The sequence below is a fragment of the Eriocheir sinensis genome, chromosome 35, assembly GCF_024679095.1.
Source record: "Eriocheir sinensis breed Jianghai 21 chromosome 35, ASM2467909v1, whole genome shotgun sequence".
In the NCBI taxonomy this organism is placed as follows: domain Eukaryota; kingdom Metazoa; phylum Arthropoda; class Malacostraca; order Decapoda; family Varunidae; genus Eriocheir; species Eriocheir sinensis.
Window position 1 is genome coordinate 5,751,846 of NC_066543.1, and position 17,171 is coordinate 5,769,016.

At 43.2% G+C, this 17,171-nt stretch overlaps 1 protein-coding gene across 1 annotated transcript in view; it reads left to right on the top strand.

The window, feature by feature from the left end:
* Window positions 1-17,171, top strand: part of LOC127007547 (contactin-3-like) — a 249,851-nt gene that overhangs the window by 1,460 nt on the left and 231,220 nt on the right. Inside the window, exon 2 of the mRNA XM_050878716.1 lies at window positions 42-177. Coding sequence (XP_050734673.1) covers window positions 42-177 — 136 coding nt within the window. The remainder of the gene's footprint in view (window positions 1-41; window positions 178-17,171) is intronic.

Below are 17,171 nucleotides of genomic sequence, written 5' to 3' on the forward strand. Positions count from 1 at the left end.
GTCTCTCCATCTCTCCTAACTGTTCTTATCTCTCATTGCAGCGGTGGTGAGTGTGGTGGAGACGCTGGTGGATCGCACGGTGGCTCTCCCCTGCAAGGCCATCCTCCACCCCCCGCACGACGACACCCCCAACCTGCTGCTCTTCTACCGCCACCCCTCCAACATCCCCTTCTTCAGGTAAGGCGCGCGTGTGTGTGTGTGTGTGTGTGTGTGTGTGTGTGTGTGTGTGTGTGTGTGTGTGTGTGTGTGTGTAATAATAATAATAATAATAATAATAATAATAATAATAATAATAATAATAATAATAATAATAATAATAATAATAATAATAATAATAATAATAATCGGTTTATTAAATGATTGCAGCTGTTAAGCTGAAAATATACACATTATAAATACACTGTTGAAATAGCGCAATATGAAAGGGGTATAGGGGGTCTGTGGTTTACATTGTGGGAAAGTTTGTGATGAAATAGAAGAGAGAAGGAGGGGGGGGGGGGGGGAAAGATGGTGGATTGCAGTGCGTCGGTGCGAGAGGAGGTGTCGTCTTCCGGGTGGCGGGTCAGGTGTTAAGTTCCAGGTCAACCCCGGATCAAAAAGGGTCAGGTCGCAATTGATGGCGGGGGTGCAGGTAGAGGCGGCGTAGGCCGTCACCCAGCTTATGGGCTTAACGATGGGGACGTCTGTCGTCTGCACTGCCTTGTATGGTGAGCGGCGTGCTGATTGCCCCACCTGAGTGACGGGCCTCAACACTGCACTGCACCTGAACCGACTTCTCCCAGCAACACGATGGTCGGGCTGGTGTACCTGGGGGGACCTGGGGCGTCGGCTGGATGGAAAGGCCGCGTCGGCGTTACAATGGCCATTTCTACTCCAGAGTGTCTTCAAGGCATCGCAAACGCACTGCCCTCACTGTTTCTCGCCATGATTAAGCTTGATGTCACAAAAGTTTCTTACGATGTTGGGTTTTTGATGAAATGGGAGAGGGGGAAGTAGGGGAAGGGGGGAGACCAACAGGCTGGCCCCGGGCTACTCCATTCGGAGCGCCGTGACCCACGTCTGACCTCGGTCAGGTCTAGGCCACAAGTGTGTGTGTGTGTGTGTGTGTGTGTGTGTGTGTGTGTGTGTGTGTGTGTGTGTGTGTGTGTGTGTGTGTGTGTGTGTGTGTGTGTGTGTGTGTCAGTACAACAGTTACGGCCTTCAAGAATAGATTAGACAAGTGTTTTGAATCCAACCAGCAACTAAGATATTACTCATTGTCGTAATAACGTTAAGTTCTTTCGAATACTGGTGTCCTTGTCCGCTTTTATCGCCCGGTTAGTGGTAGCAGTAATGGTAGTTCTTTCCTCTTTCCCACATAAATTCCATGCAGTTTTTCCATGCTGCATGGTTCTTTTTCCTTCCCTGCCAGCTTTGGCTGGAGGGATGAGGGGGTGGGGAGGAGCCTTCGCCTTTCCTGTCCTTCATCTTCCACCTTTGATTAGATAGTTAGTGTAGCTTGTCACAAACAACCTCGTAAGGACCAGCAGGTCTGCTGTTGTTTGTTCTTCCTTTGTGTTCCTTTGTGTGTTCTTTTTTCTCTTTCATTCTTCACTTTTCTCCTCTTCCTCCTGTTCACTTTTTCCTCTTACTGGATGACTTCCTTTCTTTCCTCCTTCACTTTGCTCATTTTTTTCTTTCTTTCTGTCTCTTACACTGGACAGCTTTTCTTTATCCCCTTCTCTCCTCCTTCACTTCACTTCCCTATTTTTTGGTTTCCTTTTTTTTCCTCAGCTTTGTTTTCCCCTTTTATGGCGGGAGATAAAAATGAAGCTTTTGGCGCGCAACAACCGTGACAATGCCTTGCTGTGGTGTTGCCTTTGCTCGTTCAATCTTTTTTTTTCTCTCCCTTGCTAATTTTTTTCCTTTGTTTTCGCCGAGGTATTTTTTGGGTTAAGAGAACGGCAAGAAACTGCGCTCAGCTTTAATGAATATAAGTATGTATGCAAGGTATGTGTGTGTGTGTGTGTGTGTGTGTGTGTGTGTGTGAGGAATGCTTTCACCCAGCGGCGGCGCGGGGAAGCGTGATCTGAATATTAAGCGTGATAACTTTTAAAACATTTCCCGTGCCATTCCTCGCTGCATAATGCAATTTTATCGCCACCACTCTCATCTCTCAAGCCTTCCTTTCTTCGCCGTACCAACGCATCAAACGCTCGTTCTGTGCCCGACATGGCGCCACCGCTACTTCAAAATACATATAGCTATTTTCTTTTTTTTTTTGCTTTTGATACAAGCCTATTTGTTATACTTTAATCACAAAGAGCTGCACTAGGTGTCTGACCAAGATTATTTTTTCCCCAGTGTGCAAGCCCGATTAGCGCTCGTAAGTTATCTCTTAAGCACTTGTTGTGGGGCCCAATCAGTTGCTGGCGCTGTGGATAAGTTTTAAATTGACGCCGAGTTAATGAGTTCACTTTCCCAGAATATTGTGCAGTTGGTGGTAATTAGGGCTGATGGAAAGCCGAACCTGCACAACAAAATTCCATAATGAGTGAGGTTATTTGTTAAGCTGTCAAAATTGAACTAGGGTTTCCGCAGCTGGGACGTGAGTTATTTCCATTGTCTGAAATTTGAGGAAGAGAACTCAGAGCGTGAAGAAAACTTAGACTTGAGATTACAGGGACTGTCTATCAGATAAAAGAAGTCAGCTACTGGTGCGTTCACTGGGGTTGGCTATTGCCTATTCCGGGTGATCAAAAAAAGCTTCAATACCGTTTCATTTAATGGGATTGGCTTTTACTGGTTTACTGGGTTTACTGGGATCGACTGCTAAATTTATTGTGATCGGCTATTTCGCTGCCCAGGCTTCCTCCGTCAGCTGTTGAGATTACTGGGAGAACTGCGCTTGATAATTCGTACATTCCATTCCAAAGGTACAATACAGAAAGTTACTGAGTCCCATGAATTTGTAACATACTTGCGTGTTCTCGTCTGCCGGAAAGAAATAAAGCAAGACAGGAAGGAAAGAAGGGAAGAAAAACTGTAGGCAAGAGAAATGATTTGAGAGGAGAGAAAGAAACTTGTTAGACAGAGGAAAAGCTGCCTGCCAATACGCCTCGCTCGGCCCTCCTTCAGAACAAACAAACACCCACACACCGGGGATTGGAAGGCTGGCACTGCTTTGTCTCTGCACGAACACACACACACACACACACACACACACACACACACACACACACACACACACACAAATCCAGGCAAGAACCAGGTAAAAAAAAAAACACCTCAACATCAAAGGGCAACAACTCCTATCAAGACTCCATATTTTCGTTCCATTTCTAAGGCTTATGTAAGAGTTTTGTTTGACCTCGGGGAATAGAGTGACGAGGGGGGAAAGGGAGGGGATGAGGGGAGGGGGGACGCTGAGGATGTGTATTGGTGAAATGATTGCCTACGGTGGTACAGAGGAAGGAGGGTGAGGTGCGCGGTGAAGGTGAGGAAAATGTAATGGAAAGTGTGCTGTGTGGAGTGGTTGTGTGTATTGGCTAACTGATGGTGCATGAGATGGTGAGGATGTGTGATGGTGAAGAGTTTAATTAGGTCAGTATTACGAGACACTTTCGGTTCTCACATCAGCTATTTCTAAAGGTCAAAGAGGGGATACACCGGGTTATAATGAGTGTTTCTTTAGGTTTTCTTTAGGTTCACGGTACAGAAGAAGAGTCAAACTACGACCAGAGCCATAAAACTACTCCTGGAAATGCTCAAAACTCCTATGAAAAACTTGTCAAATATGTGAACTTGGGCAACGAAATGTTTAGTAATACGATCCTTTAAGAGTTTACAGAGGAAGGTGAGGCGTGCAGTGAAGAGAACAGTGATGGAAATGGTGCCGTGTGAAGATTGGTGAGATTGTGGTGTTACGCGGTGTATTTATGTGTGTGTGGTGGTGGGGTGGGGGTGGGGGGAGGGTAGTTATGTGTGTATTGGTGGTTCTGTGAAAAGGTGACATGGAACTGTGGCGCTGGAAAACTATGTAAGAGGCTGCGTCGAAATTAAAACGCTGTGAGGCTGTAGTAAAGTTTGTGGTGATGTTTGTTTAGTTGTGGTGGTGATGACGGAGGCGGTTGTGTGCGGAGTTGAGGTAGTGGCAATAGAGAATGATGGAAGGGTCTGAAGATGAGTGGAATGATACAGCTGGGGAAATGTGAGTGATGTTTTGATGATGTATTGGTGATATTGTGAAATGGTGGTTGTGTGGATAAACGAGGTGGTGGATGGAATGGTGGCAAGGAAGAATGATGGATGGGATTCAGTTAAAATGGAAAGGTACTGCAGAGAATTATGAGTAGTGTAGTGATGGAGTATGGATGGTGATATGGAGTAGTGGTTGTGTGAATAGACGAGGTGGTGGATGGAATGGTGTCAAAGAAGAATAATGGAAGGGATTCAGTTAAAATGGAAAGGTGCTGCTGGGAATTATGAGTAGTGTAGTGATGGTGATTTAAAGTTGTGGTTGTGTGAATTGACAAGTTGGTGAATGGAATGGTGTCAAAGAAGAATAATGGAAGGGATTCAGTTAAAATGGAAAGGTACTGCTGGAAGTTATGAGTAGTATTATGATGGTGTATTGGTGGTGATATGAAGAAGTGGGAGTGTGAATAAATTTGGCGGATTGGATGGATTGGTAACGGTATAGAATAGTGTAAGAAACTGTAATGAACGAAACGGTGGAGCTGGGAATGATAAGTGGTGATGGCGATGATGGTCTGGCGAAGGAATGTAAAGTGGCGGTTCTGGGAAGAGTGTCGTTGGCGGTGCAGAATAAACTACGGGTGAGAAAATACACTGACGGCTTAGGAACAGCTGGCATTAACACAGCGGACTTAGACGCAAATGGATGTAGCACAGCGGGCAAAACTACGACAGAGAATGCTGATGAAGTGGCTCTCGCTGCCTTGTATTTCTCTAGCACACAGAGCAAGCGTGTGAAAAAGAGATACAGTGGAGAGTGGACGTGTTTCAACTTCTCTATCACTCCCACTTCCTTGACAGACGTACAAACAAACCTATATACTTTTTGTCTCTCTGTAATAAAGTTAAAGTGTTAGGGCTTCTTTATGATTACACTTGACAAATGAAAGAAAAGAAAAACATTGCGTGAGGGAAGTGAATTAGTTTCCTCGATTTTAAACGTTAAACATAAACATATATTATTTGTTTTCTTACCGCCATCAAGTTACAGTGCTTCGTCATGATTATACTTGTAATTGAGGAAAATAGCATTCCATGAAGGAGGTACGCGAGTTTTCTTGATATTTAACGGCACAAGCTCGACAAATTACCACCTGGGCGACAACAGTTACATTTCGCACCTTATTTATGGAAGTGGAAGCGCGTCTTGACGTTGTTGTATTTAAGTTATGATGCGCGCAATGCCGCCAGGGAGACCTTCTTCTAAATAAATATAATCCTCCAAACATATATAAATAATGAACCTTCTTTGTACACAGTAAATATCTTCGCCATATTTCTGCGGGCAGGAAGCACATATTCTTCATAAAACACAAGTACTAATGAGACTTCCTCTTTCATATTATATTATCTGATACTATAGTAAACGGACACAACAAATGTACGCTGAGATAATGCAGTTGCTTCTCTGGAATGAGCAAACTGAATGAGCTGTCTTTTCTTTTTTTTCTTGGCTTCGTTTACCCTTTGCTCCGTCTCCTTTACCGCAAACAAGGGCAGGCGGAGAGGGAACACGAGGAGGAGGAGGACGAAGAGAGCAAGATGAGGAAGAAGAGGAAAAGTACCGGGTCAGCCCTCTGTTCGCCTCTACCTTGTTTAGTTAATGAAATGAGAAGAGGGGAGAGGGGTACAGGGAGGAGGAGGAGGAGGAAGGCTAGTTTGTGGCCAGAGTACAATGGTGGGGACAGGTGGGAGCCTCATCTAGGTGGAAGGGAAGACCAGGGGGACACTGATAATGAGAGGAGGGAATAGAAGGAGAAGGCGCAGGAAAAACAACTTACGTCGATTAGAAGGGGAAAAAAAAATGTAGTTATAAAATAGGAGAAAGTTGAGCATCGAGGAAGTAAGAAGAAATCAAGGAATATAAGGAAAATAATTTATGAAGTTGCAAACATCAGAAAGGAGACGGAGTAAATTACGTAGTGTTGAGAGAGAGAGAGAGAGAGAGAGAGAGAGAGAGAGAGAGAGAGAGAGAGAGAGAGAGAGGATAATTAATTCTATATAAGGAGAAAAATATGAAAATGTAAGTTGAAAGATATAATAAAGACATATAATAAAGGAAGAAAGTATCAGGAAAGGATTGAAATAAAAAGAAAAAAAAACGTCGAGGAAAAAAATTAGGAAATGCTTTGTTGAGGTGAAAAGGCAAAAATGAGGGCCAGAAAAATATATTAAAAAGCATGAAAATGGTTTGATAAGGGAGGAAAAAAAAAGGGACGGAGTTGGAATATAATAAAGCATGGCGTTCACGAAAAAAAAAATGACTCGAGGTCAATTATTAGTGGACAAAAAAATCTATCGTGGAAAAAAAAAAAACAGAAAAGGAGCGGAAAAGCTGAGGAGACAAAGTGAAATACTACAAGACGAAATGTTAAGGAACGTAAAGTAAACAAAACAATATGCAGATCATTTAGAATAGAAAGAGAAGAGTGAAAATGAAAGAGGTAAATATATGAAGAAATGGTAAAAATAGAGGTAGGGGAATGCAGTAATGTATAAAATAAGTGAGTCGGGGTAATATAACAAATGTTAAGTAAAAATATGGAGTAGAGAAAGAGAGGAGTGAAAATGACGGATGGTAGAGGTAGGCGGGGGCTGAGTGGTTAGCGTGTTGGGCCAGCATTCATCACGCCATGAACAACGTCGATTCGAATCCCCACGCTGCCACCTGGGATTTTTCAGTCACCGCGAAGTGACCTAAGACTACCCACACACCGTCCTGAACACGACCCACCAACCCGGACTCTAGAAGAAACCGTCCAAGTGAATCAAAAATGAGTTCCGGGGGGCAGCATGAGCCAAGCATAACTGGCGCCACTATAAAGATCGCCTGCGCCATAACGGGCTTGGACCGATCACCAGCTAGGCCCCTGAAGAAAGCCAACCGGCGTTATAGGCTGAAATGTAAAAAAAAAAAAAGGGGGAGACAGGGGAATGCAGTAATGAACATAACAACCAAGTCAGGAAAAATAAGTGAAAATTATCTACATGCATGACAGTTAAATCACAATTATATAAAAAACGGAGACTTGAGAATGGAAATGAAACGAGGGAATGATAAAGGAGTGTAATTCGAGGAGTAATAAGAGTCGTGTAAAAAAAATGAATTCAGACATAAGGTATGAACAATGCAATTAAATTAGAAAAGAGATAAAACCGTACGAAGTAAGAGTAAAACTGAAATAGATTAATGAAGAAAAAGATGTGGGATGAAGATATAATAGGAGGAAATTAGAAAAGAAAGAAGCAGGAGGTCTTTGATAATTAAATAAATAAAAAATTGGGGGGTTAATTTGCAATAGAAAAGAACGAAGCAATGGTGGATAAAATAAAATATATAAAGAAAAGTATCAAGAAAACGAAATAAGAGAATCTGGATGATGATATAAACGAAAATGGTTCAGATAAAAAAAAAAAACATTAATTGAAGGGAAAAAAATATAACTAGGAATAAGTGATGGAAAATAGATAAACAAGATAAAAAGAAATATGACTATGGAGGAAAATATATATTGTAATAAAAGACGGAAAAAGTAATGAGGAAAGAAAAGGAAATCCAATAAAAGGAGAAAAGTCATAGAAAAAAGTTATTGCGGGAGAGAGAGAGAGAGAACAGAAATTACCAAGAGTTACGTTATTAAAACTTTCCAATGGCAAAGAACTGCCTACTTTTCTCTTATTTATCTATCCAATTATCTATCTGTGTGTGTGTGTGTGTGTGTGTGTGTGTGTGTGTGTGTGTGTGTGTGTGTGTGTGTGTGTGTGTGTGTGTGTGTGTGTGTGTGTGTGTGTGTGTGTGTGTGTGTGTGTGTGTGTGTCCTTTTTTTTTCATTGTATTAAACTTTCCACAAAAATAGTTGTAAATACGCAAGGTTTAATAGCCGAGCCAACATCGATACGTAAAGTACAAAACAGCGCATACAACGTCCATCCGTTCACACTTTAGTAATGGCGCCGTTAACTACTTCATAATAAAGCGGGAATAATACTCATTCAGCGGCCAAACTATTAAAGCAATGCCAGAACTGATTACACACACACACACACACACACACACACACACACACACACACACCGACATGTATGAAGGTGTCTATATATGTGTTTGTGTGTCTGTATGTTTGTTCACAGTGGACACGGTTTCATTATTCGATCTATTTGTGGCCTCTAATGATGTTTCTGTCTGGCTGCCTTCTGTCTGCCTGTTTGTCTGCATGTCTGTAGGTATGAACACGTGATTTTGTCTATTTTTTGTCACTGTGGTTCTATTCGTCTGATTGTGTATATCTCTTTCTCACTGCGTTTGTTTTTGTTTGTTTGTGAGTCGTATCCTGCGTGTATGTGTCTGTCTGTCTGTCTGTTTGTGTGCCTGTGCTTTTCTCCTTGTGTCTGTCTGTCTGTTTGTGTGCCTGTGCTTTTCTCCTTGTGTCTGTCTGTCTGTTTGTGTGACTGTTCATTTTTCCTTGTGTCTTTTTTTCTGTTCTTCGTAGGTCGGTTCGTGTACCTTTGTTTTAATATACCCAAACTTAACCGTTACACCATCTCATTAACTTAAACAATACGAAGTTGAGGTTCATTCGTCATGCCTTCCATATCGTCATTTTTTTTCCTCACTTGCTTATCATTATGAAGACTTTCCAAATTGCTTCACTCCACTACTTTCGGCGCCTTTCACTCACACGCGATTGGCTGTCAGGTTATCTTATTTTTCCACACACATTTTTGACTTGCTCTTCAACGTTGTCATTTTTTTTCTTCATTCAGAAACACTGGTCAGATAACAGAGTTTAGTTCTGTTACATGCGCGTCATACTGTCAGTTACCTAGTCAGTCAGTCAGTCAGTCAATCCGTATGTGAATCGTTCCCTGTGTCTTCCTGTCAGTCGCACAGGCGAGTGTCAGTTAATTTCATTCATTGCATCGCCCCAACGTAACTCAATCTTTTTTTTTTTTTCATTAATATTCATCGTTGAACAGTTTACACGCTCTGCTGCACGTTCGTTATTTGGTTAGCGCAGCGTCAGAGTCCATCGCAGTCACTTACGTAATGGACTGTACTTCTTTTTTTTAACGTGACTCGTTTTCACTTTTTTTTATTTGTAATGAGTCACCTGTCTGTTGAGTAATCGGCAAAGTCCTGCAGAGCACATCAGGCTTCGGCTTCCAATGAATAACCAACTGGCCAACGAAACGAAAATTCACTGAACAATTAAGTCACAAATGAATTATGCTGCCTCACTAATCTATTTCTTGCCATCCCAATTTCGAAAACGTATTGCAGCCCGAGCCATTCGAGTTTTATGTACGAGAACTGGTTTACAATTTATCAAGTCAAAGGAATCAGTATGGCCTACCCCACCCAATTATAATGTGAAAATCAACGAGTGCAACTAGTATATCAAATTCCTGTCGACAATTGCTTGGGCCGAAACTGGACAGACCTTTTACTTTCATGATCCAGCCATTACCTAGAGTGAAAAAAAAAAACTTTCGAGTCAGTAATAATTTAAATTTCGCGTGGCTCTATTGGCAACAACATGGCGTAAGTGATGAAGCTGACCAAAGGCTCCTATTTTATGGCTTTGATTGTAGCACTCTTAAGTCGGAAACACAGGGGCGAGTCTGAGTGGCATGCATTTCGTATACCGTTGGAGGTAACTCAACACTAACACCCTTGTTATGGAATACTATGCACACTGCACAGTCAATGTATTATTCATATAGATGACCTCCTCCTCCTCCTCCTCCTCCTCCTCCTCCTCCTCCTCCTCTCCTCGCCTCGCCTCGCCTCCTCCTCCTCCTCCTCCTCCTCCTCCGTGATTTTGTTGACGATACTTTCATCTTTTACGTGTCAACAAAAAAAAGATCAATCGAACACATAAAAGAGAAACTTGCTCGTGAGTGTGTACGCGTGTGTGTGTGTGTGTGTGTGTGTGTGTGTGTGTGTGTGTGTGTGTGTGTGTGTGTGTGTGTGTGGTGCGGATGGGGGGGGGGTCGCCTGAGGCATTATGCCGCGCAGTAGGCACATTTAACTCAGCGCTCCGAGACTCCCGACAAAGACTCGCCAAACTTCGCGCTCCGAGAGGAACATTTATGCACAACAATGCCCCGCGGCGCCGGCTAATTGTGGGGCAGGGCGAGGAAACGTGACGGAATGTATGCGGGGGGGTGGGTGAGGAGAGAGAGAGAGAGAGAGAGAGAGAGAGAGAGAGAGAGAGATTTAAAAAAATGTTTGCTTTTTCACCGGCGGCATCGTCAAGGATAGCATTTTTTTATTTAAACTCTCTCTCTCTCTCTCTCAAGTCTCACCTTTAGCACCCGCACAAAGCCACACAAACACATAGTCCCTTCCTTTAGAACACACACACACACACACACACACACACACACACAACGCCCCCCCTCCCCCCACACACAAACACAACACAACTGAGATCCTTACTTTCCCTGCAAGCTTCGGGCGCTACCACCCCGTTGCCAACCTGAGCCGACGACTGCACGTGAAGGAAACAAAAATAAAAGTGTAGGAAGTATACTTTTGAAAGCGAGTAAGAGGTTCGTGGCTGGGTGAGTGGGGGTTGGGTTGGGTAGTAGGTAGGTAGGTAGGATGTAAGTAGGTAGGTAAGCAGGTGGATAGCAGGGGAACGAAGGAAGAGGTAGAGGATGAGGAGTGAGTGTGCTGCATTAGAGTGAGACAAAGGTGACTTGGAAGCAGCGGTGCCAGATTATCGTATTCACCACATTGTGTTTACCTTCTTTATGCCTCAAATTCTCGTACATACACTAATGACGAGAGAATATCAATGTTAGCGTTAAAACCGTTATTTATTGATGTTTGTATATTCTGGGGCTGTAGTTATCGGTCAGAAACTATGAAAATTCAGTGTGATGGGTACGATAATTTGGGAACGCTGCTTGGAAGTATGAATTCTGAAGAACGACCAGCGGAGGAAGGCTAAGAGTCCTTTCAAAGAGCACCCGCTAAAACGAGTCATGGAAAAAATCAAATTGGTGACATCAGCAAAATAGTGGAGAAGAAAATATTAACATGACAAAAAAAAGCATTACATCAAGTTGTAATGAGGAAAGTAAGTAAAGAAAGGAAAATGAAAAATTGCATGCATATATAAGAATTCAGGGCGTAAAGCAGTGATTACCATAACAGTAGAAAAATTGTTTTATATGGAATTTCAAAGATAAAAGAGAAAGAGAAGCATTTACAAGCATTATGAGCTAAAACCATGAAATAGCAGCATGGACTAGAAACATTAATAAAGAAAACGCCTTATTAAACAGTCAACAAGCGTGAATAACTACAAGCAGCACTAATCTCATTCCCCTTTCCTTCTTTATCTCCTCTTCCTTCCCTACCTCTTCCATTGAGCTCCTCCCCTCCCCTTCCCTCCCCTTCTCTCCATCCTCTCCCCTTCTTATTTTCATTTCCACTTACATCTATTTCCCCTCCCCCCTCCCTTATTTATCAACAGCGCTAGCTAAAGGAAAGGCTCAAAACAAGAGCAGAGACTAGGAACACTGAGCACAAAGAGTAGGACACCGTTGCCAGAAAGAGAGAGGGAGGATGCAATTGAGTTTGAAGATTTTAGTTTCTCCACCACCACGCAACAACCCTCTCAAGGTACTCCCACTAAACACAATGAGGAGGAGAGGGAGGGAGGAGCCTGGCCAGCATCTGAGTACAAGAAGAGTCACGAAACAGGAGTCAAGGGAAGGGATAGGGAGGAACCGAGTCTGAGAGTTTATCCACCACACCATCAGCGCCGTCTGCCCGCCCCTGCTCCTCCCCCACACACACCATGGAATTCCAATACACACAGATAAAGAGGAGGAGGAGGAGGAGGAGGAGGAGAAGGAGAGAAAGGAAGAGGTGAGGGAAAAGGGGATACCTAATAATCTATAATCGAAGAGGGGAGTGAAAAGTATTATGATTTTTATGTGAGGAAGGCAAACACATTCAGAGGGTTTATAATGAAGCCTAGACACACACACACACACACACACACACACACACACACACACACACCGATACAAACGAACAAACAGAAGTACGAAAAACTAAATGTCCAATACTTTCTCTCTCTCTCTCTCTCTCTCTCTCTCTCTCTCTCTCTCTCTCTCTCTCTCTCTCTCTCTCTCTCTCTCTCTCTCTCTCTCTCTCTCTCTCTCTCTCTCTCTCTCTCTCTCTCTCTCTCTCTCAAACGCTAATCAGACACAATAATCGTCATTAACTAACTTCGCAACAAGAACTCGAACACAAAAAAAAAATGACATCGGTTTATGAGCGGCTTAAAGGAACCTAACGAATGATTGTCTGGCACTGCATTAATCCGCAGCGCTAAAACCTTGCGCGAGCCGACCAAACAAAGCAAAACAAAAACGAGGGGGATATAGTTTTCCACGTTCCGCCAAACAACACAAACACAACATTAACTCACGATCCATGCAAACGGGAACGGAACCAACCCACAGAAATACTACAATGTTTGGCGGCGGCAGCAACACCAGCCACACAACACAACGCAACACACTTTCCGTTCACCGTAATAACAGAAGCAAAATGGTTTCGTATCGGCAACTCTGCACATACTTAAGCGTTATTTTTTTGTATGTTTATTTTGCTGTTTTTGGCAAGAGCTTTGTATCGAGTGTGTGTGTGTGTGTGTGTGTGTGTGTGTGTGTGTGTGTGTGTGTGTGTGTGTGTGTGTGTGTGTGTGTTCTTCCATAAATTATAGCCCACTATGCAAGGGGAGGATTGCCTGAGCGATAAATCCTTTATTTCGTATGCGATTCCTGAACGGTATTCTAACTACGATTTTAGCGCTGCTCTCTCTCTCTCTCTCTCTCTCTCTCTCTCTCTCTCTCTCTCTCTCTCTCTCCACTTCTCCCCTTCACCCTGCTCTTTTTCTTTTCTCCAAACTCTACGTTATCCCACATTTCTTTTACCTAGGCACACGTCCAGTAATCCTCCTCCTCCTCCTCCTCCTCCTCCTCCTCCTCCTCCTCCTCCTCCTGCTGCTGCTGCTCCTCCTCCTCGTTGCTACTGGCTAAAGTAAACTCACCTAAGGCTCGATTTTTTCTTCCTTGGACAATATCCCATGTGTTCCTCCTCCTCCTCCTGCTCCTCCTCCTCCTTCTGATCTCTATTTTCTTCCTCCTCTTCTTTATTCTTTTCCTTCGTTTTCTTTTTGTTATTATTCTTTATCTTCCTCTTCTTTTTCCTCTTTCTCTTCCTTTTCCTCTTTATTTCCCTCTTCTTCTTTCTCTTCCTCTTCCTCTTCTTCCTCCTCCTCTCTTCGTGACTTACTTCCATCGTCTAAATGTTACAACCAACCACTACGTCTCTGCTTGTGTATGGCCTTCCTTCCACTCCCTCTCCTCCTCCCTCTCTTCCAATCCTTCTCTTCCTCCCTCTCTTCCAATCCTTCTCTTCCTCCCTCTCTTCCAATCCTTCTCTTCCTCCCTCTCTTCCAATCCCTCTCTTCCAATCCTTCTCTTCCTCCCTCTCTTCCAATCCTTCTCTTCCTCCCTCTCTTCCTCCCTCTCTTCCAATCCGTCTCTTCCTCCCTCTCCTCCAATTCCTCTCTTCCTTTCAATCCCTTTCTTGATCCTTTCCCTCCTTCTTTCCATCTTTTCCCTCCCTCCCTCCCTCTCTCTTCTTCTTTTAATTCATCCATCCCTACTCTTCTTTGTCTTTCGCATCCCTATTTCTCCTTTTCTTCCTCTCACCTTCAATGCCTGTCGAAATCTCTCTCTTTCTCTCTCCTCGTATCTTTCTTTATCTATTTTCTAGCTCTCCTTTTTCTTTTTCCAATGTTCTTTATTCCTTTGCTAATTGTATTCATCTATTGTTGTTTTCATTTTGTTCATTAGATTTGTTTAGTTCATGTAAATCTGTTTATTTTTTTTTCACTTTCATTCATTTTTATCTTATCCTCATGTCAACACAATCAAAATAAAAAAAACATTTACATACATTTAGATAAAGTTTTCCTTCACTTCTTCCTTTTTTTTCCTTCCGTCCATCTTCCTTTTTTTTCCCTTCCGTCCATAACTTATTCTTGCTTATGTGTTCCTATTCTTCCTTTTATTTGTTCCTTCCTTCTTTCCCTCCCTCCGTTCCTTTTCTTACTCCCTTCCATAGGTCGGTGCAGCCACAAATGCGGTGGAATTTTTTTTTGTGTGTGTGTGTGTATCTTCTCATTTTCCTTTTTCCTTTCTTCCACAATTTAACTTCTACGTGGTTTCTCCTCCTCCTCCTCCTCCTCTTCCTCCTTCTCCTCCTCCTCCTGCATTTCCTCTTTTCCCCTTTGCTTTCCTTTTTTCCACTTCTATATTTTTCTCTCCTATTTTCTCTCGTCTTTCTTTGTTTCTTTCTTTTCTATATCTTTCTTTTTCCACTTCTGCATTTCTCTCTCCAATTTTCTCTCGTCTCTCTTCTTTTCCTCCCTCCCTCTTTCTTTCCTTTTTTCCACTTCTGAATTTCTCTCTCCAATCTTCCTTGGCCCTTCGTTTCTTCCTTATTACTCTCCTTTCTTCCTTCTTTATCACTCCCCCCTTCATGCGTTTAAATTACTATCGATTATCCTCCACAAATTCTTGGTTCCTCCTTTCCTTCCTTCCTTCCACTTCCTGGTCTTCCTTACTTTATTCCCACATTTCTTCCTTCATTCCCTTCCTCCGTGCTTTCTTTACTTTTCCTTTCTTTATGACCGTGAATTACTCTCGCCTGTTATTTATGGGTCCCTTCTTTCCTCCGTCCCTCCTCCTCCTCCTCCTCTTCCTTCATCTCCCCAAGCCTCTCCCTCCTCGTCCTTTCGTAGCCTCACAATGATACAGCCTCAAAACACACCCACATTTTTCCTTCTATCTCCTGACGTATCTCCTTCCTCACATAATTTCATCTTTCTGGTGTATATGTATTTTCCCTCCTTTTCCCTTTTCCTTTGCTTTCCCTTCCCTGCTTCTCTCCACCAGCAACACAAGTCTTTCTTCCCTGCTCTTCTCTTTTCTTCCTCATAACTTTCACATAACTTCATCTAACTGGTGTATATGAATTTTCCTTCCTTTTCCCCTTTCCTTTACTTTCCTTAACTGCTTTTCTCCACCAGCAACACAAGTCTTCCTTCCCTGCTCTCCTTTCTTCCTTTCCACTCTGCACTATTCTTCACTAACAATTATACATACAAACTAGCCTATCACCAGTTCTCTTTCCCTTATCCCTTTATCGTCCCTCTACGCCTCCATGGCCTCACCGTCTTTTCATTTCCTCAGTAGACCATTCGAAGTCATGTTACCTACCTCCCTTTGACCTATATCTGCCTCGTCTTTCCTCCCAACTTTACATCTTGCCCCCAATCACCCTAAATCATGAATAAGCTTTAGTATCATTAATCATTCCTAACCTCTTACTACCTCTCCCTGTGGACCAATCCTTCCGAACTACACTGCTCGGCTCCTCTTTCTCCATCCGGTATACCTTCTTCAGTACCCTTTCCTGTAGACCAATCCTTCTGAACTACACTGCTGGCTTCCTCTCTTCCTCCCTCCGGTATTAAATTCTTCAACAACCTTTCCTAAGTGTAGATCAATCCTTCTGAACTCTATTCCTCACTGCTCCCTCTCTTTCCCCATCCCGTATCTCCTCCGTCCATCCATTTTCCTATATAGCAATCCTCCTTAACCTCATTCCTTCCTCCATCTCTTCCTCCAACCGTTACTTGCCTCCATCCACTTTCCTTATGGTCGCTTATCAATACAACTTCGCCATATGCTTTTACACGAGTCCTCCTTCACTGGCCTCTTGTCTTGTTACATCACACTTATTACAACCTTCCCGCTGCCCCTCTCTTCCTTCACCCGATATTTGTTCCTCCTCCTCCACCCACCCACATCAATACGCCATCAGAGCACCTCCATATATTGCTCCTCCTCCCTGGGCGACCTCCGTATACTATTCCTTTCCTAACCACATTCCCGCTCTCTGTCTCTCTCTCTCGACCCCCCCTCCTTCATCCAATATTCGCTTCCTCCACTTCCTCTTCCCATAGCCACATATCAATACAGCCTCAAAATATGCCCCATGTACTTTCCCTTTACTGGTCTGCTCTTGTTTTGTTTTAATATTCATTTCATCTGCGTACTATTTCTCCTTAACCACATTTTCCAGCATCCCCTTCGTTCTTCCAGTGATATTCCTCTCTTCCACTTCCTCTTCCCATTGCCACATATCAATACAGCCTCAGAATACGCCCTATGTACTTTCCCTTTACTGGCCTGCTTTTATTGTTATTCATTTCATCTGCGTACTATTTCTCCTTAACCACATTCCAGCATCTTTTTCCTTTCTCTGATGTTCCCCTCTTCCCCTTTTCCCCTCCTCTTCAACTTCCCCTTTCCATAGCCTTATATCAGTACAGCCTCAATACGTATGCTCTTTGTAGGTTCTCTTTACCACTTAACCATATTGCAGCATTCCTTTCTTCCTTCTTCTGATGCTCCCTTCTTCCTTTTTTCCCCTCCTCTTACACTCCCCCTTCGCGTAGCCCTCACACAATCCCCACAACTTGCCTCCATATACAACCTCCTCGACGGCCTTTCCATTTCTTTCCCTATACACTCAATCTGCTTAACTATGTACATTTCCCGGCTGCCTCTCTCTTCCCTCCGATACGAGCCGCCTCCAGCCCGGCGCCTAAGCATAAACAGGACTTCCAGACGGCCTGCTTCAAGGGCCCGAGAGACAGCCCGCAATGGTTGGCAGGGAAACTAGGATATGTGCAGAGCCGTATATTTTTCTATGTTTTTTTTTTTTGTTTATCTTTCTTTGGCGGGTATGGGCATTCACTGTTTTCTTAGGTGAATGTTACCAAGTAAAGGTTTTCTGTAATTTATTTTTCCTAACCTATTTTCCTTGTGTT